The following is a 27,180-nucleotide window of genomic DNA, read 5'->3' on the forward strand; positions in this document are numbered from 1 at the left end:
GGCATAGGACAATTATGGACTTTCTGACCTGTCTCCTGCACTACAAAACGAATGCCTCTGAAAGCCTACCATTCCTTGATGATATTAATGTTAACATTTCTGCTATGACAAGAGCATTTGTATGAAAAAAACTGTATTTTTTTTCTTTATTTAGCTCCTGTTGTATTTCACCCTATACTGTGTAATATGTACCTGTCACATTTACTTGGAACTAATCTTTTTTGTCTCGTCTTTTTGTCATGTTATTCCCAGCTTGTTTTCGCTTTGTCCTAGTCTTGAAAGACTGAAAGAAAGAAAGAAAGAAAGAAAGAAAGAAAGAAAGAAAGAAAACACTTCAGACCCCACACTCAAAACGAGACAGTAGATTGGGTGGTCTGTAGGTGTAGATGGAAAAGATGAAACATGAATGTATGCAGTGTGAAATGACAAGAACTCCCTCAGCTGCTCAGCGTTGCTCCAGCAGTCACCTGATCACTCACACACAGCACCTGTAATCCTACTGAGCAGGTGAAAGATTGGAAACCACCTATGTCGTCATATCTGAAACCACTACACACCTAATACTCAAATACACAATGTAATAACAAATGCTGACACCCACGTAGACCACAGCCCACACCCTGATCTGGATGAAGAAGGAAGTTCAATCGTTTCTGGGAAGAGCTTCCCCCTGCAGGTTGTTAACGTGTCACAACTGATTAACCTGTGCATCGATCAAGTGAGAGAGCAGCATGAAGAACCACAGAGACTGACTGTAAATGATAAATTACTTTTATTGAGAAAAGCCTGGTTATGAAAACATATGCCGTAGTTTAATCTGTCATGACTGATGTTTGTGTGTGTGTTTGTGTTTGTGTGTCTGTGTATGTGTGTTTGCATCACTGAGATGTGGCCATGATGCTGGATACACCTGTGAAAAGAGAAAGAGGACAGAGGGGAGAAAACAGAGACAGAGGATTAATGATCGAGTTCACAAACACATCACACTGTCCATTCAACGTGACACATCAGACAAGCCTCATCTTCTGTTCAACATCGATTAACTAGATCCAATCCACTGTGATCGCTTACACCCCACATTGACTAAGTGTCTAGTCGTGTATTTCCTCATTTTTCTGTTCGGCAGCACTCACTCTCAAAGTCGATCTTCTCCACAATGTTCTTGGGCTTGACGCTCTCCTCCTGGTTGAAGATGAAGATTTGTCCTTCGTCGTTCTCCGTCCAGCCGTACTTGTTCATCCAAACCTTCACCTGCGTGTCTGGAAAAAACACGGAGGAGAGAGCATCCATTAGGACGTTCACTGGAAGACACTGATTTAGTGTTACTATGAAGTGGAGCTTTAAAGTTGAATCAGACTGTGTCACTCTTATTGAACAGCAGGTGCTACACACTCACACACCACCAATAAAGACTTTTACAACACCCTCATTTTACAGTATTGAAAGTTGAGTCTTCAGCAGTGTGACACTGAGCTGGTACAAAGGCAGTGATGTTGATAGGTTTTCAATGTAGTGAGTCCCCGGGACCCACAGGTGGTGATTTGGGTGGGTCCCTGGGAAATTCAATGGGTCCCCAATAGGGTTGTCATAATACCAGAATTTCTGTAAATTAAAAAAAAAAAACTAGGGCCTAGGGATGCAAATTATCGATTAATTCATTAATCGTTAGTTGATGGACCACATCGATTCATTAACTATTTACTGATGAGCAGCTATTTTCCTGAGAACCTAAATTTAAGTTTAAGTTTAAGCTCAACATTCCTTATACAGGACTCTACACTAGTATTTGTTAGTATATTTTTAGAGCACAGCACAATGAAAAATGTTTAAAGCAGAAGTAAGCGATCCGGTCGTTTTGGCTAATGCTGCGTTCCAGGCAGGCTTTTGAAACCGTAAATTACAGCTTCAAGTCACAACTTACGACTTTGTAGCGTTCCAGGCAACCCACTCGTGTTTTTCCGACCTGTTTTACCTGTGAAAGTCACTATAGCGGCCACTCGTAACTTCTGACCCGTGAACTCGTACCAGATGATGAACTGGTATGACTTCACAGGTCGGAAAAACACGAGTTACGAGTTTCCTTGAACGCACCATAACAGTCCTCGTCCCTACGTCACCACATTCACGGCGTCCCTTGGCTGCACACACAGCCCTTCATGCCGTTCTCTCTCCTCATTGGATAAAAACTGTAGGATACGATAAATGTTTTCTCCTCGGCTCAGAGCAAAGCAGAGGGACTGACAGACCCGTGTTTCAGTCCAAACACTCTATGTAAGTGATTGCTGTCGGAAGATATAACTATTTAAGACTTATATTAACACAAATATATCACTTACTTCTGCTTTAACATCATACTACATAACACTGTGTGGGGACATGGAGGTGTACTTCACTGTCATGGCTGTAGTGCAGGATTGTAAAGACTCAGTTGAGTGACTCTGTGGCAGGTCTGTGTTTACAGACTCAGGTCTACGCTCTCACCCAGTGGGTCTCCCAGCATCTCAGCCAGTAACCGGTGCTCGATGGTCTGGTAGGTGATGCCCACTACATGGCAGATGACTGAAGGAGAAGGAGAATTGAACAACAGATAAGTTACAAGTCTTCATAGTGTTTCATTAAAGACTCATTTAATTCATGCAATGTGATCTTTTCAGTTCGGGCTGTGGCTGTTTCCTGTTTTCTTCCACAGACGGCTGAGTGCTTGTGTTTACTGTGAGGATTAATGTCCACTGTGAGTCAGACGATGATACTCACACTTGCGAACAGAGTCCTCGAAACCAGTGATGGTGTCAATGAGCTCTCTGTTCTCCTCCAGACTCGTCTGTCCGCAAGACAGAGAAGAGGACATAATGAGGTGATGCCAATTGCACACGTTTAGAAAAGACGATTGCAAAATAGATCAGGTCAGAATAGAGATGTTGCAATAATGAAGTCAAGGAGGTCATGCGCTAATCGGCTGCATCAATATAAAATCTGATTAATTTATGCTATTTATCTCAGATACTTCACATTTAATAAGAGACACAGTGACGCTTGTGTTGACAGACAATATTGTTCATACTTAGATGCTAGAATACTATCAGCTGTGTGTGTGTGTGTGTGTGTGTGTGTCGTACCCAGAAGCTCTGGAAGTGGCATGTCTCCAGCAGGTTCCCCAGGTAGAGGATCTGTCTGATGGGGCGTTCCTCTTGCTGCGACACAGTAGTCAAGGAAACTCCCCCGACCCCCAGACGCACCCTTGCAGCCAACCCACCCCACCCTCCAAACCATGTCACCCATGTCATCACTCGCTGCATGCAAAGCAAACTGAACACACCCAGGATAAATGTTGGTTATCTCCATCTATAACTGAACTCAACACTGGCCGTGCTGCGGTCGGACACAGTGTGCCTTTAAAACTCAGCCCGAGATGCACTTGGTGTTAATGATGCTGCCGTGGTGGGATGCAAAAACTGGATGCTGTCTTTAGGGGGACCTCGCGCCACTCTTATTTCTATGTATCATATATGATTATCATGTATGATATGGCCCCGTCCCCTGTTGTTCTTGTTGTTTTTGTGTTTATCTATGCTGATTTGTGTTTATGTACATTTGGCTACTCATAATGACATGTTGTGTATATGTGAAGGAAGAGAAACTGTACTACTCTATATTGTTACACATGGCATACATGGTCTCTCCAGCCTCTTGTTTTATATTCGTATTCATCTTTTTTTGTTTTTATTGTTTTTATTACACGAAAAACAGAAAAAAACGTAGCCTGAGTGCAGCTGTCCGACGACATCACTGTGAACACATGAAGCGGCACCAAAAGGATACGTGTGTCTGGTCGATCATGCACTTGCAGAGGGTGAAGTCGGTGTGTGGCAGGTTGGTGAGAGCCTTCAACAGGATCTGTGAGGTCACCTGAGTCTGGAAGTAGGCGGGGTTGAACTGGTACCTACAGAGAGACACACATGTAATGATTAGAGCTTTATTCACATCATCCTTGCTTTGATGAATGAGGATGAAATAGAAACTTACAGAGGAAACTAACAGCAACAGGAAGCAGTGAGAAAGCTTGATAATAAAGATGGACACAAACACAACCGTTTCCTGTTCATGTCACAGTATCACACTCAAGTTATCAACCAAATAGGCAGCGACACATTGATGAGGTGAAGAGGACGGATTATCCCCTCAGCTAACAGGACTGGTTCTGGTTCCTCTGATGGTTCACATGCAGAGGAGGCTCCAGATAAACAATCAGTGGCTGGCTGATCAGATCCCCACAATCAGCTACTTTATTTGTCTACATTTGAAAAGTGACTGCTGTTGGGTTCAGTGTAACTTACAGCTTCAGCACAGCGAGGTTGGCCTCCAGGTCGTAGGCATTTTCTTTGGCTTGTGTCTCCACGTAGCGTTCCAGCGTGGCAAGGTTTTCTGGGTTGTACCTGAGAGGAGATACAAGAGGACAACGTTACTTCGTGTACGAATCAGATTCCTGTTGTCGGGCTTTTTCCTCTGCACTGCAGGTCAGAAGCATCCTGCACCTTCTTAGATGACAAATTTGGTTAAATCTTCTACAAGGTGGTCATAGTGAAGTTATTTGGAGTAGTCGTAAAAAAGGGAATGATTGAAAATATTATGGAAATGTTAGGATGCTGAATTATTATATCCAAATAACAGGAGCTGCTTTATTCGATCAAGGTAAAATATGCCATAACCGAACATGATTGAAATGTTGTGGTCTATAAATCATATTCTACAGATATAAAGGAACATGCTTGTTTAGTACAAGGCCCAATAACAGTCACATCATTATCATCATTACCAATAAGATCTGTTTACATATTATTCTGCCCTCATGCAGTTGCCACGGACTCCAATGAGCATGATTTAATGTGTAAGATAAATGTGTTTCGCTGCTTAATTGTCCTGTTCACGCATCTCGTCTCTTTTGTGAGCTGATGTCATGTTGCTCATCCTGCTCCACTGAGCTCCAGGATCAATATCCTGTAATCCCAACAGAAAAGCAATCACTGGCTAATTAAAGGCGGACTAACAGGACAGTCAACCAGGTAAAAACGACTGTTGTCATAAGTCATCAGTGTTGAGAAGGTAACATCAGCCAACATCTGTTAGCACTGCGCGCTGTGCTTAGCAGCTTCACACATACAACAATTAACCATGAATTAATTCATCACGTAACTCTTTAATAAAGGTAAATGTTATCAGGGCGCAGAGGTCAGACATCCTCACGATGCGACTTTAGATGTTTTCATTGGGGAAATATGTTTTCAATTAACTCGAGACAACCGAGCTAACGTTAGCTTGAGTATTAGCAAACAGGCTAAGCTATCGTTAGCATCTCGGCCGGGTTATAGATCCGGTATCAGGCTCATTCATACCGATCGATGCCCCGCAGGAGCTTCCCCACGTTCGCCCTCATCTGCTCGAAAGACGCCGACATTTGGTCCTGATTTTTGCCGCTTTGTTCAGGCGAAAACCGAGTTAAATCCACACGTGGGGCACGGGAGATGAGCAGGCACCGGGGCGGAAGGAGAAAGGGGTCGGAACGGAAAGAAGGAGGCACAAGCGGACCGGAAACAGTACGGACCCAAACTATCGACGGACCGTTAACCACCAGGTTGTTAGCTCCACTGTTGATTTAGATTAGCGAACATGTAACCTTTTACTGTGTATAAGTTAAATAAGGTCATTTCTAGTTTATTTGAGGTTTATTTATTGTTTTTTTTAAACACAACTACACTTTTAAAGTATCAACCGGAAGTGGTTTACTAATGTGCTGCAGTTCCTCAGTGTGACCACAGGATCACAGGATCACAGGAGGACAGTGAGCTGTGTCTAAAAGATACTCTTTGGCTGTGTGTGCATTGTGCGCCACCACTGGCTCTGGCCCATAGACTGTAACAATAGTCTGGTTGTATCAAGTGATTCAGAGTAAACGATATCTGCCAGTTTGTTGTGGTAAATGGTAATAAATATGTCTTAAATAATAATGAATAATGACAGTCCGGAGTAACGGCTGCATTAATAACAGCACATGACCTTTGTTGGCTGCCTGCTTCTGTGCCAGAGCATCAACAAACCATCATTATGCAGGGGAAGTGTGAAACGCCACAAACCACAACTGATCATCCAGTTTTCACAATTAGCACAACATTTTTGTTTTTGCTGACTCTTCAAGACTCGTGGTGACTCTAAGCTGCCACTGACTCGTCTAAACAATGCTGAGGACCTGAAAATGATATTGATACCGATAAAGCAGTGGGCGATTTAAAGAAAGATCAAAAATCCTCTCAGTTTGAAAATGTGCATTTTCAGATATGTCATTATGAAAAGGCTGTTAAGGTGAACTGTGGAAATTAAGACAAGGTGTGAGCTAAAGCAAACCACACAGTCGGGGTGAGATGAAGCAGTCCCAGTGAGTCAGGTGAGAAGGTCATAGAGTAATTTATTATTTTTTCCGTTTGTTAAGGTCACAAACTAAACAACATCAACAACTGGAAGAAAGGGGCTGTATTTTTTTCACTTCAAGAATCAGAAACATGTAAACTGGCCGGGTGTACCTAATTTTTCCAAACAAGCTTTTCTAATTTGTCATTTTTTATGTTTTGTGTGGATTTGACATACCGGTATGCCCACAATCAGAATAATGTAATGACAGCAAACTTTCTCTCTCACATCACCCAGTGCGGTCAGAGGTCAGGACCAGCTACTGGAGCCTGTGAGGTTGCACGGTCTTGGATGAGAGCACATTAGAGGAAGTCTCTGTGCTGACAGAGGTGAGTGAAACACAGAGGTCCTACAGCTGAGGCTCAAAACTCAGTGAGTGACCGCGATAATAAATGTGACAAAATAGAAACATGAACTGGACACAACAAAACGTCCGTAACATTATTCACTGTGGTAGAACTATCTTTTTAACCAAAACAAACAATTGTTTATTTTTCTGTGGAATGATAATTTATTGATCAGACAATTAATAGGTCAAGGTCAAGGTCACATTTATTTATAAAGCACCTTATTTACAACCTAGGTTGACCAAGGTGCTTTACATAAAATAAATAACAAAATTTCAAAAAGACAATTTCAGCAATAACAGAGATAGAGATTCATTCAACACACAAAACAACTGTCATCTCACACAGGTCCGAAACCCCTGGGAGAAAAAATTAGTTTCAAGAGAGCATTTAAACGTCTCCAGGGTCTCTAATGACCGGATATGCAGTGGTAAACTGTTCCACAGCTTAGGGGCAACCACTGCAAATGCTCAATCGCCTATAGTTTTAGGCCTGCATTTAGGCACATCCAGGTTTAGTTCATTTGCAGACCTCAGGGCTCTAATTGGTCTGTGAATGTATGAGTTCAGCTAGGTTTAAGGGGCCATACCATTCAAAATTTTAAAAACAAACTTCAGGATCTTAAAATCAATTCTGAACCGGACAGGAAGCCAGTACAGAGAGGGCAGAACTGGGGTTATATGCTCCAGTTTCTTTGTGCCTGTCAGAAGGCGAGCAGCAGCGTTCTGCACTAGCTGCAGACGTCGCAAAGAACGCTGGTGTAACCCTACATACAATGAATTACAATAATCCAACCTCGAAGGATTAAAGGCATGGATAACCTTCTCCAGGTCACTAGGAGACAGGTATGGTTTTACCTTGGCCAGAAGTCGCAGCTGGAAAAAGGCGACTTTGACTACAGAGCCAATTTGCCAGTCAAATTTAAACTCACTGTCAAACATGACACCAAGGCTCTTAATGACAGAGCCATTTTTTGAACCCAGGGAGGGGGGCTGGGCAGAGCAACAACCCAATCACTGTAACGTTCATGACGCCCAAACACTGTGCCTTCAGTCTTACTGTCATTTAGATTTAGGAAATCCAAGTCTTGATGTCAGTAATACAGTCTTTACAATTCATTTTTAAGGGGAGATAAATCTGAACATCATCAGCGTAACAATGAAAAGACACATAATGTTTGCGGAGAATGGATCCAAGGTTTGTTTAGTTTATTTAGTTTAATACAGGACAGTGTAGAATACCATTGATCAATTGTATAGAACAAAGAAGAGATGGTTGTACTTTAGCTTCAGCAGCTAATTTCCATCTGTAGTCCCAAAGGGGCAACATTTACAATGGGCCTAAAATAGACCCTTGAGGCACCCCACAAGGAAGAGGGGTCACATTAGAAGAAAATGAGTATACCAAGAAAATAAGTGATAGCTACAGCTCAATAACACTGACGATAGGTGACATGATCTAAACTATAAACCTGACACTGCCCATTGGATACTTCCTCCTTTAACTCTCAAATCTCAGTCCTGGCTGTCGTGGGCTCTACGGGATGCTGTGAATGCTCCTTTGAGAGTGTGTTCCAGGTTGATGTCAATACATCACATAGTTTCTGTAGATTTGTCAGCTACACATTCGCGCCGTTACACGCTAAGTGGTCTACTCACTCAGACGTCTGGGTGAGGTGAAAGACGAGTGGTCAGACTCCGTTCTGCTTTCAGGTTCATGCTTTTCTCATTAAGGTGTTAAATATTTGAAGATTGTTTGCACCAGCTTTGTTAATAACCTTTGCAGTGCCCCCGTGGCAGTTATTTGTGGTCAATTTGCCTGTGTCATGTGTCTGTCACATGTGGGCGTATTTGTAGCCACATTATAGATATGAAAGTGTAAGCAGTGAACCAGAGCAGGGTGGCTGAATGTCAAAGGTTATTTTTGATAGTAAGACAGATGTTAACCTTTCTGTTGGTTTGTTATTATGTTTAACCCATTAATGAATAACACACCCAGCTATGTTACTGTCCTTTTAATCCTCAATATGTCTCCCAAATATGAACATTTTTACATCAGTGGGTTATTCATAGTACATAACAAGTAAGGATCCACACAAGCATCTGTTTTTTTAACCTCCTAATCAGGTTCCCTAAAATAAGATGAAAGATATCCTGTTGCAGCAGCTTGGTGCAGCAGAAATAAAAGAACCAAGTAAAAATGAAACCTACCGGTACACAGTATCAAACAGGAAGCAACAGATTGAACATGATCAATGTGTTCCCATCAACAGTTTGATCAGACTGAATCTCCTAATTAATAATGTGAGGAGAGTAAATCCTCCTGACTGACTTTAAGCCAACCTGAGGGTCACATGTAGTCACTGATTCTCTGACAGATATGAACGACACTCATCAGCTCAGCAACCAGTCCCTCAGTGTGTCTCCTGAAATAGGTCCTGGCATGCGTACTACTGGACCTCGGTTGTCATGGTTACCCTCCTAAACATGTGACTGTACAGAGAGCAGCTGTTGCTGAAATTAGAAACAAAGAATTAACATTTACAACAGTTACAAGAATCCTGAAAAATGAAGCCGAACAACCTCCAGCAGAAACATAACAGCCCATTTTGAGGGCGACTTGCAGTTCATTTAAAATGTGCATTGTATTGTCAATGAAGAGCGCAGCATAGATGTTATTTGTGTATTTATTTATTTATTTATCTAGGCTATCTATTTATTTATTAGGCTATTATCTATCAAGGCAGAGATGACAGTACTAAATCAGTGACTGAAACTTGTTATTATGCTGCCCTGGTGGAAAGAAGCCTGCTGAGGTTTTAGTGTGTTTAATGAGTCATTCAGTGTTTTTTCTAAGAAAGAAGGTTTAGATATTGGAGAGTAGCCTAGTTGTTGAGATCAGAGAGGTGCTTCTCTGTGAAACTGGAGAACCACCATGATAAAGACTTTTTGTTGGTGGATGTTGTTGTTGGATGTGTTTCTGATGGCTTGCATGTTAATTGTAGGACTTGTGGATCTGACAGTCATGATAAACATATGGGTAAATTGACTTAAAGGCCCCATGGCATGAAAAATGTGATTTTGGTTATTTTTTCGTGCTTGGGGGGGTCTCTGGGCCACGTATATACTGCCCCATGCATCAAACTGGTCATAAACGGAGAAACACACACCGCCCATTTGTAGGAACATTCTCTTTGAGACGAGCAGATAGCACTTCCTCCTTTCTGTGATGTCACACACAAGGTAACTCCGCCCACCATGACCAGTTGTTTTTTTTCAATTTTTATGAATGCAGCTTTGGTTCCAGTTACTTGCCTGTGATTGGCCTGACCACATACCACTCAAAAACAGTCAGCCAATCAGAGGAGAGATTCTCATTCTCTCTTCTGATTGGCCAAATGACCTGTGCCTGGTAGAGCTCCAGAAAGAGGCAACAGAAAGGGGCAGTATTAACGATATTAAGCAGATCACAGATACTCAAAACCAATGATACATCTTGTTAGGGATATCAGCAGGTAAATAAACCCAGAGAAAAGTGCACAGCATGGGGCCTTTAACAATTTATTATTTTTTTAATTTGTGGGCATATGAATTCAATGCAAAATAGCAGATTTAAAGAGGAACTGAGCAGGATTTCTCCCGTGGCTATGCTACATTTAAAGCTCTGGAGTAATTGTGATAGTTAACTACATGACTTGTGACTTGTTACGAGTGAGAACGGAGGCTCTCTGCCTTCACCTGGCATCTCACGGCTGAAAACCAACCTTACAACATCAGTGTAGTTACTCGGTCGCCGCCCCGGTGTCCCAGCTCTCGTCTCCGCCCCCTGCGACACAAACGCGCTCTATGACGGTTAAGACTACACAAACACACGCGCCTTAACATCGTAACGTTATCCACCGCTCCATTTATTGATTTTTCACCGGCTTTGTTGTAAACAGATGCATATGGCTGAGAGCAGCGTAACCAAAACAGCGGAAAAGCGAGCGGACTTGCATAGTTCCCCTTTAATATACTTTTGAATAAACTGTTACAAATTGCCATAACTCACAGTTATCCTATACTGTCATGTATTGTAATCCAAAATATGGTAATATACTGTTCGAAAAATACAGTAGATAAGCTGTAAAATTACTTTAACCCAGTCATTCTACCATCCTGTACTGTAGATAATCCAACATACGGTAATGTAGCCATACTGTTGAGAAATTACGGCAAATGAGCTGTAAAATACTGCTGCACCCAAAACATAGCCTGCTGTAATTCAAAATACAGTACTATACTGTTAAAATAAATAACAGTTGATGAGCTGTAAAATTACAGTAAGATGCTGACGTCCCTGCTGCCAGTATTTTACTGTTATTTTACAGTGACATTTTTTTTTACAGTGTGTGGACAGCCAGATGAAGAGGACAGGAGAGTGTAGGCTACTCTAATAATTTAAGTTAAAAAAAGACTGAAATAGCACAAATAGTATCATCAGAGCAGATAGACAGCTGATACAGTCATTCTAACCTGTTAACAGGATGTAACGGGTGCCCCTCATTTATCTGTGGGGAAATGCTTCTTAACAGGAAGCTGACAGGGAGCTCCAAGCACGAGTGACTCTTCTTGCAAAGCTGCAACACACACACACACACAAACACATGTCAGTAGGCGTGAGCTGAGACTGAAACCTGAAAACCCCAAACAGTACAACTGCAGTAATTAATCAGCTACACACTGTGCATACACAGCCACCCATACGTTCCCTATCACACACACACACACACACACACAAACACACATACACACAAGTCTTTGTATTGCTGCTATGAAGATATTGTACTTAAAGTCCTCATTTTAAAATATCTTTAAATTAGATATATAAGTAAACACACAACAAAAACATAAAATGTGTAATACATTGTCGTTATCGAGCTCACACACACACACACACACACACACACACACACACACACATACAGGCCCAACAAGAAACTGGATTATGTAAATGAGCTAAGAGAAAAAAATGTCTGTGAGAGAACAGGGGAAGGTGTGACAGAGAGAGAGGGACGGAGGGAGGATCAATAGCACGCTGAGAAACAGAAACAGGAAGGTGTGTGTGTGTGTGTGTGTGTGAGAGAGAGTGTGTGACAGCAGCTAAGCGAGTCGGACAAAGAGCGACGGAGTGTGTTTTCTCAGCAGCCCATACCTCAAGAGTTTTGTTGGCAGTGGATGTAAATGTTTGTGAGCGTGACATGGAGTGTGTGTGACATGTCTGACCAGGACGATCAGTAACATAAACCTCAAAATGGATTTTCAACACAGGGCGGCTCTGGATATCTCCACCAGGAACCCTCAGGATGACTTTGAGATCCTGCTGAGAGTTGGAGGAGGAACCTACGGAGAAGTCTACAAGGTGAGTGATGAACTGCTCTTGTGAGTGACACTGATGACTGAGCGGTGTTTCATTTCAGATCGGAAAGTGATTTCAGCTCGTGACGAATCAAAACCTTGTATTTTTTTCATGTATTTTACCATCAAATACTTACTACTTAATATTTAAAGCTGTTCACCGGCCTGACTTCATTATAGTGTGAGGCAGATGTTTGCCTCGCTGGCTGCAGGCATCCCTTTTTATCTTCAGGACAAGTCGAGCGTGTCTTACTTCTGCCAACTGTGTGAGCTGCTCACTTGTGTGGTCTCATGGTTCATCTACAGCAGTAAATGAGTAAATATACAGTATTTGATTTCTCGTGGGTCAAGTATGATGTGGTGTACTCCTGGGGGATTTCTTGAGTTTAGATGAAACTACAGGTGTGATTTGTCTTAATTTCAGTGGATCAATGTAATCACAACCCCCAGTGCAGGCTCCAACTGTGCTGGAGGAAGTGGGTTTTTTTTTTTTTACAAAAAGCGAAAGTATTCTTGTCGGTAGCTGAAGAACTTTTCGAGAATGTTACTCCAACTGAAACAGAAGTCAGCGTCAACTCGGATGCTGCGTTGTAGATCTTCTGGAGATGATTTGGTGTTTTCAGTTGTGTAAAAACTATTTTAAGACTTGAGGTTCTCATTATAACACATCGTTGAATGACTGTGGTGTCTGAATGGTGATTCAAATACACTGAGCTTTCTTCAGATGTAATCTACCATGAGACCAGGACACTGATGGGGGACGACCCTCCATACATTCTCCCTGCTCCTTGTCTGTGATTTCACTTAGTGTGTCTTCTTTTGTGATTTTTGTTTGTCATAGTCTCTCTGGAAAATATATTTTAAGAGTCAGGCTTTGAGCTGCTGTGTCTTTGACTGAGAACTGGCTTCATAACAAAGAGTCTGTGTCCTTGTGTTCAGTTAAACATAATGATTGTTTGTCTGCATTCCGGCACTAAGGTACACAATACAGCAAAAACCTTGGTTGTGTTATTGCCTGTATGTTGAATTCAGACAGACAGAAACATTTGTTTCTGTAGCTGAATAGGAAAGGTGCTATTTTATTATACAACAAAGCATTGAAATATTTCATAAATGTTAAATATGTGTATTATACATACAAAATACAACATGCAATTGTTTAACACTGGTTCTACTTTGTTACCATGGCACTGAATCAATTCCCCATCCCTCAGTTATGGAACAGGAATAACTTTTATCTTCATCTCAAATTGCTCTGTGTTCAAAGCATTAGTTGATACGCAATCTAATTCTGCGGGCACACTTGGTTTTAAGAGCTGAGGTTTTGAGGTATCTGCCTCTGAAACTGCTGCTACTCCAAAACAGAGAAAGCACTAGAGGAATTCTGTCCATAGTAATACCAAAAGTGCATTTGAAAACTCCAGAGAAACTTGTCTCTCCACAGCCAGAGCCTCTGCTCCCCTGGTGAATTCAGAAACCTGCTGACATCTGTTTTCTTCACAGCAAGATCTAGAGAACAATCATATTTTAAGCAGCAAAGAAAACCACAGGATCTAATGTTTCAAATTAAACCACAGTTGCTTCTAGTTTCACATTGAATCTCTACAAAAGACTGGATTCCAAGTTTCTTTATCTTGTTACTTAAAAAAGAAAATGTAGGTTGATAAGCTGAGTGTGTGGTCTCTGGTGTAGGTGAGCAGTATTCTCAGGATTCTCTGGTACTTTCCACCTGAAACAATCACTATGGAAAAGTTCAGTGAGTTGTTGATAGTTCACATTAAAGTTACAGTCAGCCACAGTGGGCTCATTTATGAATATTAAAACTTGAGATCTGGATGCGGCGCTGGAACAATCTGTCAGAACTTCTCATTATGGGGTGTCATGTGGCGCAGTGAGTGGAGCAGGCGACCCATAGGTAGAGACTATAGTCCTCGCTGCAGTCGGCCCCAGTTCGAATCCTGCATCGGGCAGCCCTTTACTGCATGTCATTCCCCCTCTCGCTGCCTCCCCATTTCCTGTGTCTCTCATCTATATCATCAAATAAAGGCAAAAATGCCCAATATAAATATATATACAGCGGGGAAATACGTATTGAGCACGTCAATAGACTTGCATGGTGAGCAGGCATAGAGGCCATGGCGGTTGAGTGCACTAGGCCTACTCATTGTTTTTTTATTACAACTGTACCTGCTAAATGCAGGTCTCTCTAAAGCTCTCTGTGGTCCTTGGCTCTTGGAAAACTCTTCTTAGTTTTCTTTTGACTCTGCCAGAAATCACCTGGTCCTGGCCAGTTTATGGTAAAATTATATTCTTTTCAGTTCTGGATAACGGCACTAACGGATAAAACGGTGCATTCAGATACGCCTGTAACCGATGCCATCAGTATGTTCTGCAACATAAGTTTCTAAAGGTCTTGAGAGAGCTCTTTGCTTTTCCCCATCATGAGATGCTTCCTGTGTGACACCTTGATGAAGAGAAACCTTTTCATAGGCGTCAATTTGGACTAAACCATCTGATATTACTTTGCACTTATAGAGGACAGGGTTACTTTCTAAATACCTCCTGTTCTTCCCTGTGTCATTTCACTTTATTACACATTACTTAATCCAGGACATAAATGTTTGGATTTCTTTGTATGTGTGCATGCATTACTTGGGTTGTTGCTGACATCTGGTGAAAATGTCATGTCAATAGCTCTATTAGAGATGTATTTTCTGAGAAAAATGTTGACAGTTACTTATTTTCCCCGCTGTGTGTGTGTATATATACTGTATACATGCGTATAAATGGACGTGAGAGACTCATTTGACACTTTCAGGACCGACCGTCTCCTCCCTGCACTCGACAGTGTGAAGTTATGTTTGTAAAACTCTTTTACCTTTCGTTCATGTGCAGCTCTTGACTTCAGGGGTAACACAGCAGTGCAGGCGGTTTACTGTGACATTCAAGACTGTGTAGGTCAGAGTGGAGAGAGATGGGGCGTTCAAAGCACTCGCCTCGGGTCACGTCATCGTTCTTCACATCAGCTTTGACGTATTCTGGCGGCACACCTTTGTAATAGTCACACTTTCTCTTCTCTTTTTCTCAACTTTGTCTTCTAAGACAGAAAAAAATTAATTAGCTTCGTCATACTTTGGGTGGAAGCTGTTGACCGTGCGAGAGGAACAGATTACAGTAGCTTATTAACTGCACCACTACACAGCAGTCATTTAACACAACCTGTGTCGGCCATATTGGCTTTCTTTAACACCAATATCTGAGAATATCTTAGTTATTTAGTTAGTTTCAGTTTATTTCGGGCATGTTAAAAGAATTAAGAAATAACACATTAATGGACAGACATAGCAAATAAATACTTTACAAAGACAACACATGAAAAATAATTTAAATTGAAAATAATTAGATTTTTCATAACTGAAAAGGAGTGGGAATAAGTGAAATTTATTTACTCCCACCCCCTATTCATAAATTAACTATCAAGCTTCCTTGTCATTATAATCTATACAATACGTTAATTTATGAAATTAATTTAGCTGGATTTATTCTAATATATTATCACTAATCTTTATCTATCTGAATGTTTTTGTGATTTGATGTTAGCCAATTAGGGCTGCACAGTGTAATCAAAATTGCAATATAGCCATGTGCAATATCCAAATTGCAAGAGATGCATTTTGTTATGTTTTTTTTATCAAGATAAAATGAATAACAGCATTGTTGAGCATTGTTGTAATGTTTGTTTGGTACAAGAGCTAACAAAAATCACATCATGCCCATAGGATTGCAATGATGTTTTTTTTTTTGTTTTTTTGCATATGTGGTGCAGCCCTATAGCCAATCATAACATAACATAACCACTGATGGACAGTTAACATGCAATTTTTGCACAGCAGCCCAGATGTTTATATTGAACTGTTACAGTAGAGCAGCCTCTTAGTGTGGAGTTTCATGTTCTCCTCTGTCTGGGTTCAGGTTCTCCAGCTTCCTACCACAGTCCACTGGTGTGTGATGAGGTTTACTGACGCAAGTCAACACACAAAAACTGAGCGCTGACTCTAGTACTCTCTCTGGTTTTCACTTGTGGTAATATAAGTTATTAGATTTGACTTATTTTCTGCTTCGATGTTCAATGTTATATATGTTTGATTTGAAAAACAAACAAACATGTAAGAATAGAACTTTTATAGCTTTGGTCCTTAGTTTGGGTCATTTTACTTAAAGTGTGTGTTTGCTACTTTATTGAACATCAGATTTCACAGAGACAAGATGTTCAGTCACATGCTAATTGTCACTGTGCTCAAACTGTTCTGCTGTGAAATACAGTTAACTGGAAATGTAGCTGATGCAAAGCAGGTTGGCTATAGAGTGAGCACACTTCCTCTAAACAGGTCAGTAGCCCCTGATTGAGATTTGCATAGTTGGTCTTCCTTTGCATGTGGATACACACACACACACACACACACACACACACACACACACACACACACACACACACACACACACACACACACACACACACACACACACACACATTAAAAGCCTACTTTTTTTTTACCGCAATACACAGCAAAAAACACGTACTCGATTGTGTGTGTTATGACCATTCTTTATACTACGTATTTTGTCCACATCATGCCGTTATTGTGATGTTAATGTGGTTAACAGCACTCAGCTCAGCTACTCAGTTTGTTTTCGAAAAACTGTAAGTTGAATTATGTTTCCAGTCTAAATTGTTTTTGGCTTTAACAGAGCTTCAATATCAATAGTCAAGATTACGCCAGAACTTTCATGTTATAATATCAGTAAAACACTCGTAATGTAGTTTAGGCTATATAGTTTTCTCCTCAACCGTGTGTCAAGCTGCAGTGGGAATCCTTATTTGAAGACAGCTTTAAATAATTTTACATGAAAGTGATAACAATTACACAAAAAGTTACAAAATATTTAAAAAGCTGTATGTAATAGGGGAGACTACTGGACCTGTGAATTGTTTCACGGTGACACTTGGGGACATTTAGCAGTGTGAAGTGTCGTCTTTGGTGGCATGCACCCAAACAGCATTTCTACCAGCTGAGACATCACACTGTTTTCTTTTCTTTCTTCAACTCCACCATTATGTTGACAATAGTACCTTGTTTTACTTGTTGGACAACATCAGACCTCAACTGAGAGCTGCACCTTAATATTATTTACACAGTTTCCTATATGTGTCAAATCGAGTTGACATGAGTCTTCTTTGTTCATTCTATCAAAATTCTTCACATCTAGAGAAAAGAAATACTGAATTGCATTTTGATTCAAGGATGTACGTATATGTCTTCTTAAATAAACCTCATCGCCAGAAATTCTCTAAATGCTAAAATCATCAAAACACAAACTGAAAGCAAACTATCCATATACGTGGGCAGCATTCACATAAGTCGTATGTGTGTATAGGGTGGATCCTACTCACATCAAGTGTGTGAACTTTACGGCTGCTGGTGCTATGAGCAGCTATAAGGCCATGCTAGTAGAGGCTCTACTCATGCCAGTGTGGAATTAAACACAGAATAGCTGGGGATGATGGGAAAGCCATCTATTTTGAAAGTGTTTGGTCTGAAACAGAAGTGCTGGACAGATTGTCTGTGGAGATTCTCAGTCATGTCATGTCATGTCATGCACTTCATTCCTTCTCTCCCCAACAACTTTCCCATCACTTTCTCACTTTCCTTATAGACAAAGAACTGCAGAGAAAATAACTGTAGAACAGTGTATAGTGTCAAATTTTGTGCATAATGGCCTATATAATGAAGGAGAACATAGTATGTGTAGGCCCTATTATGACACCTATATAATCCAAAGAGTGTATTTAATTTATTATGTGATATATGTTTAATTCTTACGTTGATATCATTTTAAACATTTGATTAATCTTTATTTTAAGCTCCTGTTGCTCTTAATGAATATCCTCCATAGAAGTTAGATCTACACAATACTCGTTGAATCCCTGTGAACCTTCGTCTTGTGAACTTTCGACCTGCATGGAGATCCCCAAAAAGGGGGGGGGTTCTTATCCAAACACAGATTGGATAAGAACAGGGTGTGAAGAGTATTGAAGAGGCGGTGGAGTAAAACCATCTCAGTCCCATCTTTTGCAGGTCTGCTGTAAGAGGCCACGTGGGTCATGAATTATGTGGAGGAACCCGGGGGCCCCTCTAGTATAGGAAAGGAGCGCTCCAGAGAAAAAGACTGTGTAGAGGATTTGAGCTACAGTCATTTGGTGATAAGGTGATCAGAACGAGTAATAAAAAGAGTAATAGTGTTATGGTGGAGGGTAGAAGTGAGAGCAGGGGGACCATGAAGGAAAAGAGATACATGCAAACTAATGTAATAAACCTGTCAGAGTTTAAAACTAATGACTATGACAAAGGTATATAAGGCATGGTAAAGGAGGATGAAGTCAGTCGTGTCCTGTAGCATGCTTGGGTCATGTTACTTTTACTTTTCTTGGGACACGGCTCGGGTTTTGTTGACTGTTAAGTGAATAAAACTCTACTGCATCGAATTCTAATTCTTTTTAGTGCTTGATTTGAAGACTCTATAGTTTACTTTATATTGGTGTATTAAAATACTGTTAAAGAGGCAAAAGATTGAACTTAATCTCCAGCCCAGTCCGGGTTTAAAGTTACATGGCTGATATGCCACTTACGATGTAGTTTTGAGATCACTATCTTTCCACCCACCTGGGCGTCACAACTCAGTGACCTGCAAAATGTTAAATGCCCAGAACTCTCCTTCTGACCACTGAGCTTCAAGATGAGGGGTAATACTGTACTGGATACTGTAGATACAGATTTTGACCTGATGACGATGCTAGATGAGGTGTCAGAGAATCACTTAAGTTATTACCATGAATCTCTGTCCCACACTGCTCTGTAATCTGTTTAATAGTTGTAGCAACATGTCACTAATCAACAGAAATGTGAACATGCTGGTCCGTATCGGGATATTTCTCTCATCACGTGTTAATAAAGTTATGTTAGGTGATGAACAAACTGTCTTTTAGTTTCCGATGTTACACAATCTGACCTTGAACACATCATGGTAGATGAGTGACTTAAGGTTTCATTCAACACCACTTGTATAGTTTCAGAAACGTATGGTTGTCAGTTACAAATCATTCTTTTCGCTCTTTTCATCTCTGAAAACGTTCTGTCAATTAACGGAGGTAACTTTGTTATCATGTGTTTGTAACTTAATTCATCCTCCACACCATCATGGGATTTGATTGGCATATTTGAAAATACAATTTGAGTCAATAAGTAATGACCTACAGAGGCTGTGTGTGTGATCAGATTATTCACAGCACAACCCCCATGTAAAAACATCAACATTCACTATTTAATTCACTAAAATTAATTTGTCAAATATACAGTCAATGTGGAATCTGACTAACCTCCATACACTCCTCTCCAACTCTGTGGTAAATAAAAATACAAACATTCACCATCTGGTGAACATGTTTTCATATGGTCACTTCCTGTTCTTAGTCTCATTTGATGATGGTGGAAAAGTATTACTCTTAAATCACATTCTGTGAGTTAAAAAAAGATTCATCAGCAAATTTAACTCTTGTTCTGCTCACTGTTGAGTCAAGATTTCTATCCTTCCCGTCTGTACACTTTAAATATAGATGTCTGCTTTTATTGATGTTTTTACAGTAATGTTTCCTGTGCAGCTCTACACCCAGTTTAAGGTATGAGTAACAATTACCCTGGGATCAAAGTTTGAGAATTGACTCAGACTTGATGAAGCTGACTGCAAGTCTGCATCTGACCAAGTCAGGATCTCCTTACAATAAAAGCCTCACTCTCCTTATCTGATGTGGCTTGTGCTACTAAGCTGCAGTTGGAGCTGCAGTTCAACATGCCGGTGCAACTCTAGTTTCAGGACAGAAGCTGTGGGCTGCACCTGGGGTGTGTGCAACCTCAGACACAAAATGAAGAAGTGAGATAAATGAGCAGAGGACGACACACAAATCTGCCTGCACAGCCAAGTTAAGTGTGTCAAGTTTCTGCCTAAACTGTGTGGTTTTGTGTGTGTGCGTGTGCGTGTGCGTGCATTTTACACTAAAGTGTGCTTGAATTTAGTTTGGTGTTGATTTATCTTTTACCCCAAAAAGAGGAAGAGATTTATGGTGCATAGTTAATCAATTGCTGCCTGTTACTACAGTGTGTGTGCGTGCGTGCGCGCGTGCGTGTTCATTTGAGAGTGTGGTTTAGTACTATACGAGATCAAACATAATCCAATGAACTGTTCCATTAGCCACAGTCACACGAGATGATAAATTATCAATCTGACATCTATGTTTTCCTACAGATGTCTCAAGTGAGTTTAAACCGTCTGAACCTTTTCAATAACCTACTGTTTTCTGAGGTTTTGATTGGAACGTTCAGCTCATTCAGAACTATGACAGGGAAAAGTAAACGGTTTATAAACCTCTGAGAGGTTTCATACCAAACTACGATACGATACTCTCCTGCCTGTCTGGTCACAGCAGCCTGTAAACTGCTGCCACAGCCTGAACTAAACACAGAGAGGCATCTTTCAGTCAGTACCCTGATATCTACCACAGAACTGGAGCACAGGAGATCTCTGCAGTCTCTACCTCTTGACTGCAGCTGTAGCACTCAGAATCTCTTTTATCTTTGCTTAAATCTTTTTTTCTTTTAAAATGGTATATGTCAGTTTGTGCTTTCATGTTTCACATTGCATCTATTTGCTGGCATTATGTAAATAAGGCATTAATAGCCAGTGTGTGTGAAACGAGCTCCACTAAAATAAACTTCTCTTGGAGTTTTGCTAATCCCTTAATATTGTTCCTTTGAAAACAGGAATAAGACACATAAAAGTGTGGGATATTTCCGTGGTGGCGGCTGGTAACGTGGTGATCAAAATGTATTAAATTGTCAGGGTTATGGTCAGGTTCATTTTATTCTTATAGGATAAAGTTGGGTTTTATTCAGTGTTATGTGAGTTTATGTGTCATGTGGTTGGACAAATGTGTGCAGCATACAACGTTACCGTCTTTGCAATGTATTTGTTGGTATTATTTAGACTAGTACTGAGATTTTTTTTTTATAATCCAGCAATCTTGAAATGGAAGAGGACAAAGCACATCAGTCTTTAAAGGAGCTATTTGTAGCTATTTGTTTGCATCATCAATTTATCCATCATCAATTTAGCATGTGTTGTGTGAATGGAAGACACTTTTTCTTGCAAACTCACGAGTGCACCAGGAGTGCAGTCGTGAGTTTGCAGGAAAAATTATTTTGTAGTTATTTCAGCACCACTATTGACTTAACAACTCTGCTGTCTGATGCGATGCTGATTTTTACGCATATTGACCAGGCTGTTGTTCACATGTGAATCAGAGCTGTGGTCTTTGACCTCTATTCTTGCCCTCTTTGCTTTTCCAATACAAAAGCCCAAGCCATTTATTTAACTGTAAAATCCAACACATTGTTCCTCGTAACTAGTAACCTGCGTGTAGGGTCCGTCATATCTCGCACTGAGGCCCGAGAGTCTGTTGCTACGCTGCTGTCTTCTCTTCTTTTCTTCTAAGGAAGTTAGCGTGCTAACCAGCTAGTGCTGATAGCCCCTTGAGATGAAATTCCACATCTGTCATAGCGCCTCAGTTATCAGTCAGTACTTTTACTTTCTTCCTGTGACCTCTCCTGTCAACCGAGCAAGTCTCAGTGATTTATAGTTTGAGGAAGTAAGCAAGGTACGCTTCTTCATTTTCCTTCATCCTCTGTCTTGTATCTGTTGAGTTGGGTTGTCACAGTGATAAAAACCTGCTGGTTTTCATCGACTTTAACAGCTAATCCAGGTATCATGATGTTTGGTATTATCTTGTATGTAGGTGTGTGTGTGAGCGCGTGTATTTGCCATCACAGAGGTCAGTGAAAGGAAAGACCCTCTTTACAGTGTTTAGAAAAAGTAAGTATACCCCTCAAGATGGAAATGTTGCTGTGGATAGGCTGCCTGCAGCTTCCGCTGTGACGTCCAACTCGTGTGTGTGTTTGTTGGTTGTTTACTTGTAACTTGTTGGGTGACTTTCCTCTCAATGACCTCTCAGACTCACACACTGACACACACACACTCAGACTCAGACTCAGACTCTTTGAAATGAGTGGAGTTTCCACTGTCATTGTTGCTGTCATCGTAGCCTATCTGTCTTTGACCCACTAACTTTGTGCCTCTACTGTACTTCACATGTGCACACAGAGATGGTATGACTAGACAGGTTCCACTGCTTACTATTAACATGCTCTGAAACTCTTGCATGTTTCATTTCTAACAAGACATGTTGTGTAATAATGTCCATTAAGGTACTGTACAGGTTCATGTATCTGCTCTTTACGATAAGCGTGACTAAAGTTTCTCAGAAACACATTTCTCAGAAGACATCAGACTTTTGTGGTGTCCCGTGCAACTTTCTCGGGTGATCACAAAGAAAACACTTCACTTCGGTCTCGAGCTGTGTAAAACTCTCATGTGCATGCATGCTTATGTCACACATGAACACTATATGCACGATCGAGAGATTACAGTTTGCAAGCAAAATTAGGTGTACCATGGTAAACAGATTTGCATGATGCATGAAGGGATATTTTTGATGCTGAGTTAGTCATCTATGACAGAATCACTTGAAGAACTAAACCTAGAGAACATAAACACGCCACTTAAATTCATGTCTCTGTGTTTTAATCCAGCACATTCTGTATGAAGATGTGATGTGATGGCACATTGTTATTCACAACACCATATGATTCAAATAGACAAGTGTCTGGTATTGGAGACGAGACCAGAGGTAGGACTGTGAAAATTGAACTAAGAGTCTTACTGGTAGATTTAAAAGTCCCATACAGTCTTAAGATTCAGATTCAGATTCAGAACGCTTTATTTGTCCCAGAAGGGCAATTCTATTCTTACAGTCACTGACTTAACGGGACAAACATTTATACACATTTACATTCTCAAACAAGGGAGTACAGTATGCAGCAAGTAGGGAATAAAATAAAATTAAACTTAACTTAAAAGAAAATAAAAACAGCCAGGTAAATAAATAAAGTGCCTGAGTATAGTGCACATGGGAATCCTATTTGCATTCAGCAGTTTAAAGGGTTCAGCATTTTGGCAAATTGGCCCATTGCCATAATCCCTATAGTCATAGCAGCAGGTCCGTTACCTTTAATTGTTGGTGCAAGCTATTTTTAGAACGGCGGAGCAGAGCCGCAAGTTGCTCAGAGCTACGCTACGGAGGCTAATGCGATTTCTTGGTTTCCCTCATCAAACTCATCAAATACACAATCCAACAACTCCAAAATGCTCTCGTGGACAAGTTGTGACCTGCACATTCACCATGCTATGAGATAATAACAGAAGGTTACGAGTTGTTTTAGAGGTAAATGCAGAGACAGCTTGCCGAAAAAGTTGTTGGATTGAGTATTTGATGAGTTTGATGAGGGAAACCAAGAAATCCCATGAGCCTCCATAGCGTAGCTCTGAGCAGCTTGCGGCTCTGCTCCGCCGTTCTAAAAATAGCTTGCACCGACAATTAAAGATAACGAACTGCTATGACTATAGGGATTATGGCAATGGGCCGATTTGCCAAAATGTTGAACTATCCCTTTAATGGCAGAGGGGATGAAGGGGGTTTGTCTTCCTGGGTGGGGGAAGGTAACACCGACCTGACGGCATGGGAGTGAACTCTTTGGACAGAGCATGATCACTGTTGATGATACTTTGGGCTTTCTGGAGGACCAAACTCTCTCAGTTTAAATCAGTCAGCAGCGCTCTAGTAATGTTACAACAAATTCTGACTATACTGTTTGGACATTTTCTGTCTTTCACCGTCAAACCGTCAAACCAGCACAAAAAGGAGAAAGTTGACAGGCTTTTGATATATAAAAGGTACACAGTAGACAATATAGGTTTTGACACATCAAAGGACTTCAGTTTCCTCGGCAAGGTAGATGTTTGTGTCCCCTGATTATTAATCAGGTGAAAGTTCTATGTTTAACACATGAAAGTGTCAAAACCTCAGTCCCAGGAAATACCAGGTGCAAAACAAACACGTTACAACTGCACAAATTGTGCTGCATATGGTCTTTTGTTAGTTTGTGGAGATGGGTCTGGGTTGAAGTTCGATTCCTGGCCTCTGGTCCAGTTCTGGTTCAGTTTTATTTAGTACCTTGATCTCAGCAGCCTGACATCTCTCTCCAGGAAAAAAATCTCTCAGGACAAAGATACTTTTTCAGTTGAAAGTATTTCCAAAAAAGGCACTTATTGTTTTGGGAAGACACATTGCTGTTGAGGATTTCAATTTTCGTTATTATTGAGTCTTGCTATTAAAAACTCAGGGTCTGGCCAGAAAGTAAAGGAGGAATGAAGGACTTTTTTGTGATCCTCTTTGTGAAAGAGCAGGGTTTGGTTTTGGTTATGTTGTCTGCTTAGAATAAATATGTGTCTCATAAAGTCAAGACGGTTGTTTATGACCACCCTCCACTGTGACCACAACACCCCGACTTTCCACTGAGCCATTTCAATGTCAAAGGCGGACTTTTGGTTGAGCAACAGAGCACCGCCGGCATCAAAATATCTCCACTTGTGAAGTGTCAGCTTCCATTACAGTTCATCTGATGGTGGTTCGAATTTTCCGACAAAATGAACGTCATGTTTTGACAGAAGCTGCGGCTACTGTCTGCCGTCTGGTCATATCCTTTATCCTGTCGATATTGTTTAGAGAATATCTAGAGGTGCTGTGCTCCTGTGTCCAGGATGGTGTAGGGGTCTTAATGCTCCTGTCACTCTGGCTCCTGACTCATAATTTTGGGGTCTAAAGTGTCCATCAACTGTCCATGTCTAAAACTCTGTCTCTGAGGTGGTGGAGTTTCCATTGTCACTGTAAACTACCTCTTCTCCCCTCATCGATAGAGTGCACTTATGACTCTATTCTGTTTCAGGGTTGACAAAATATGAATGGGAGTTTCCTCTTCAAGATGTAGGCGTGCTGTCATGTCTAAGCTAAATCTGGAAGGTGTATGTCTGTGAAGTCTCTTCCTCTGACTACAGAGCCTTTCTGTTGCACTTTAGCACCTATTTTGTGTTGTTCTTTTTTCTCCATCTTTATAGCTCAGAGCTGTGGTGCTTCCCTACTGACCACCTGTGAATCAAACACTGGGCGGGGAATGTCACATGCATTTCCTGTGGTTTTCTGCTAATGAAGTTGGCACCATTGCCAAAGGTGCCTCTTTCCGCTCAAATTAGTGCCGTGGTTATTCTTATATTGATCACAAAATGTATCATCATAAATCACCAAGATGATGATAATAATAAAGCAGGGGATGTCAGTCAAGCCACAAGCTGTAATGCTGATTTTAGGAAATAGCTGCCTTAAATAATGATATACAGTATGAACTCTTATAGGATAAAGTGCCCTGATTGTGCAACTTTGCAAGGGAGGGATATTCTGAGGTTGTTGGTGGAAGCTTTTATGTCTGGGAGGAAATGTCTCTCTCGGCTCTAAACTGTACAATCCTTATAAAATGATGATAGTGACACTGCTAAGTAACATCAGCACATTAGAGTACAATACAGAACAAACTATGAACTTGGTTTCATTTATAAAATGATCATGGGGAAGTCATCTTAAAAATAATGTGAAGTAAAGAGAAGTGTCGCCACACTTTGGTATCACACTATAAAGGTCAGCATGTGCGTGCATATTTGCCTGCATGAATACATGCTGTAAATGTGTGTGTGTGTGTGTGTGTGTGTGTGTGTGTGTTTGGGTGTGTGTGTGCGTGTGTGCGTGTGTGCGTGTGTGCGTGCGTGTGTGCGTGCGTGCGTGTGTCTGAGCGTGAGCGTTAGCTTCCGTACATGTATTTTTATGTCCTTAATGTCACAGTGGTGAGGAGGGTTTGTTGCACTCCACTGATCCGGACAGTAGCAAACATGCAAATGAAGCCCTGCTGGCACACAACTCAGATACACCTCACTTACAATGTGCTGCTATCAGATGACAGCTACACAGTAAAAAAAATTAACATGGTTTATGTGTTGTTGTGTTTTCAGGCCCGTAACAAGCAGAATGGAGAGCTGGCAGCCATCAAGGTCATCAAGATGGAGCCAGGTGAAAGTTTCTCCTCTCTTTTGATCTTGTCAGGAAACAGCAAAACTCATGGACCATCCTTACATTTATTTCAGCCACCTTGTAACCCACTGTCAATCTTCTACTTTTCTTAACATGTATTTATAGCATTTCTAGCATTTCATAACATCCAGCGCCAAAATATTAAATCGGGGTGCTGAAAAACATTCCTTGTGGTTTCCTAAGAATCATGCAGTCTGTGGCAAGTGCATAGTCGATCTGGTGAAGGTCTTATTTTAATGGAACACAATTACCAGCTCCCATACTCATTAGGATTCCATTAAAGGAGGTTTTAACAACATATGACACTGCAGTGAATGCAAGGCAGAGTGAAGCATTCACATAATAAGAATAAAAGAGAGCCTATATTTCCCTCAGTGGTATAGCAACAAAAATAGGACAACAGTCAAAGCGATGAGACCAAGCTGATTTATTTTGTTTATAGTATCAGACATTCTTGTGTAGGCCTAAGCCATGCAAACATAACTCAGTTCTTTAACCTCTGGGTTATAGGTGTTGCCTAAACCTTTCTAATACTCTGATGTGCACACACCACTAACTAAAAGAACTTAGTATCTGTTTTATGTGCAAGTTATTTTGAGGATGTTTATTTGTATCTACAGGAAAACAGCATGTAACACAACAGCTTGTTGAGAAGTGCTGACATGTAATCACACAGAAAACGAGCACTAGTTTGGATCTATGGTCATGGTGACTGCTACATGCATACCCACTGACTACAGGTGTTCAAAACGTTCACTATTGTAACATAATGGTGTCA

General features: G+C 40.9%; 2 protein-coding genes across 5 annotated transcripts in view; one reads left to right on the forward strand and one right to left on the reverse strand.

Annotated features, from left to right (window-relative positions):
- Window positions 1–753: 753 nt before the first annotated feature.
- On the reverse strand, window positions 754–5,559 carry eif3k (eukaryotic translation initiation factor 3, subunit K). Of its 2 annotated transcripts, none has more exons than XM_083984334.1 (8): window positions 5,391–5,559; window positions 4,335–4,433; window positions 3,820–3,940; window positions 3,117–3,191; window positions 2,755–2,821; window positions 2,482–2,559; window positions 1,134–1,259; window positions 754–910 (listed from the first exon to the last, which is right to left on the reverse strand). In XM_083984334.1, the coding sequence occupies exons 1-8, from the start codon at window positions 5,450–5,452 to the stop codon at window positions 879–881; spliced, it is 660 nt and encodes a 219-aa protein (XP_083840460.1). In that variant the 5' UTR covers window positions 5,453–5,559; the 3' UTR covers window positions 754–878. The 2 variants fall into 2 exon arrangements, with proteins under 2 accessions (XP_083840460.1, XP_083840459.1); XM_083984333.1 differs by having other exon boundaries at window positions 3,117–3,194.
- Window positions 5,560–6,734: 1,175 nt separating this feature from the next.
- The window catches only part of map4k1 (mitogen-activated protein kinase kinase kinase kinase 1), a 34,931-nt gene continuing 14,485 nt past the window's right edge, over window positions 6,735–27,180 (forward strand). For 2 of the 3 annotated variants that reach the window (XM_083985789.1, XM_083985790.1), the window contains exons 1-2: window positions 11,983–12,206; window positions 26,324–26,381. In XM_083985789.1, coding sequence (XP_083841915.1) covers window positions 12,099–12,206; window positions 26,324–26,381 — 166 coding nt within the window. In that variant the 5' untranslated portion in view covers window positions 11,983–12,098. Of the gene's footprint in view, window positions 6,789–11,982; window positions 12,207–26,323; window positions 26,382–27,180 lie in introns of those variants that run through there. The other variant, XM_083985791.1, reaches the window with a different exon arrangement.

The sequence above is a fragment of the Trachurus trachurus genome, assembly GCF_905171665.1.
Source record: "Trachurus trachurus genome assembly, chromosome: 13".
NCBI classification, from domain to species: domain Eukaryota; kingdom Metazoa; phylum Chordata; class Actinopteri; order Carangiformes; family Carangidae; genus Trachurus; species Trachurus trachurus.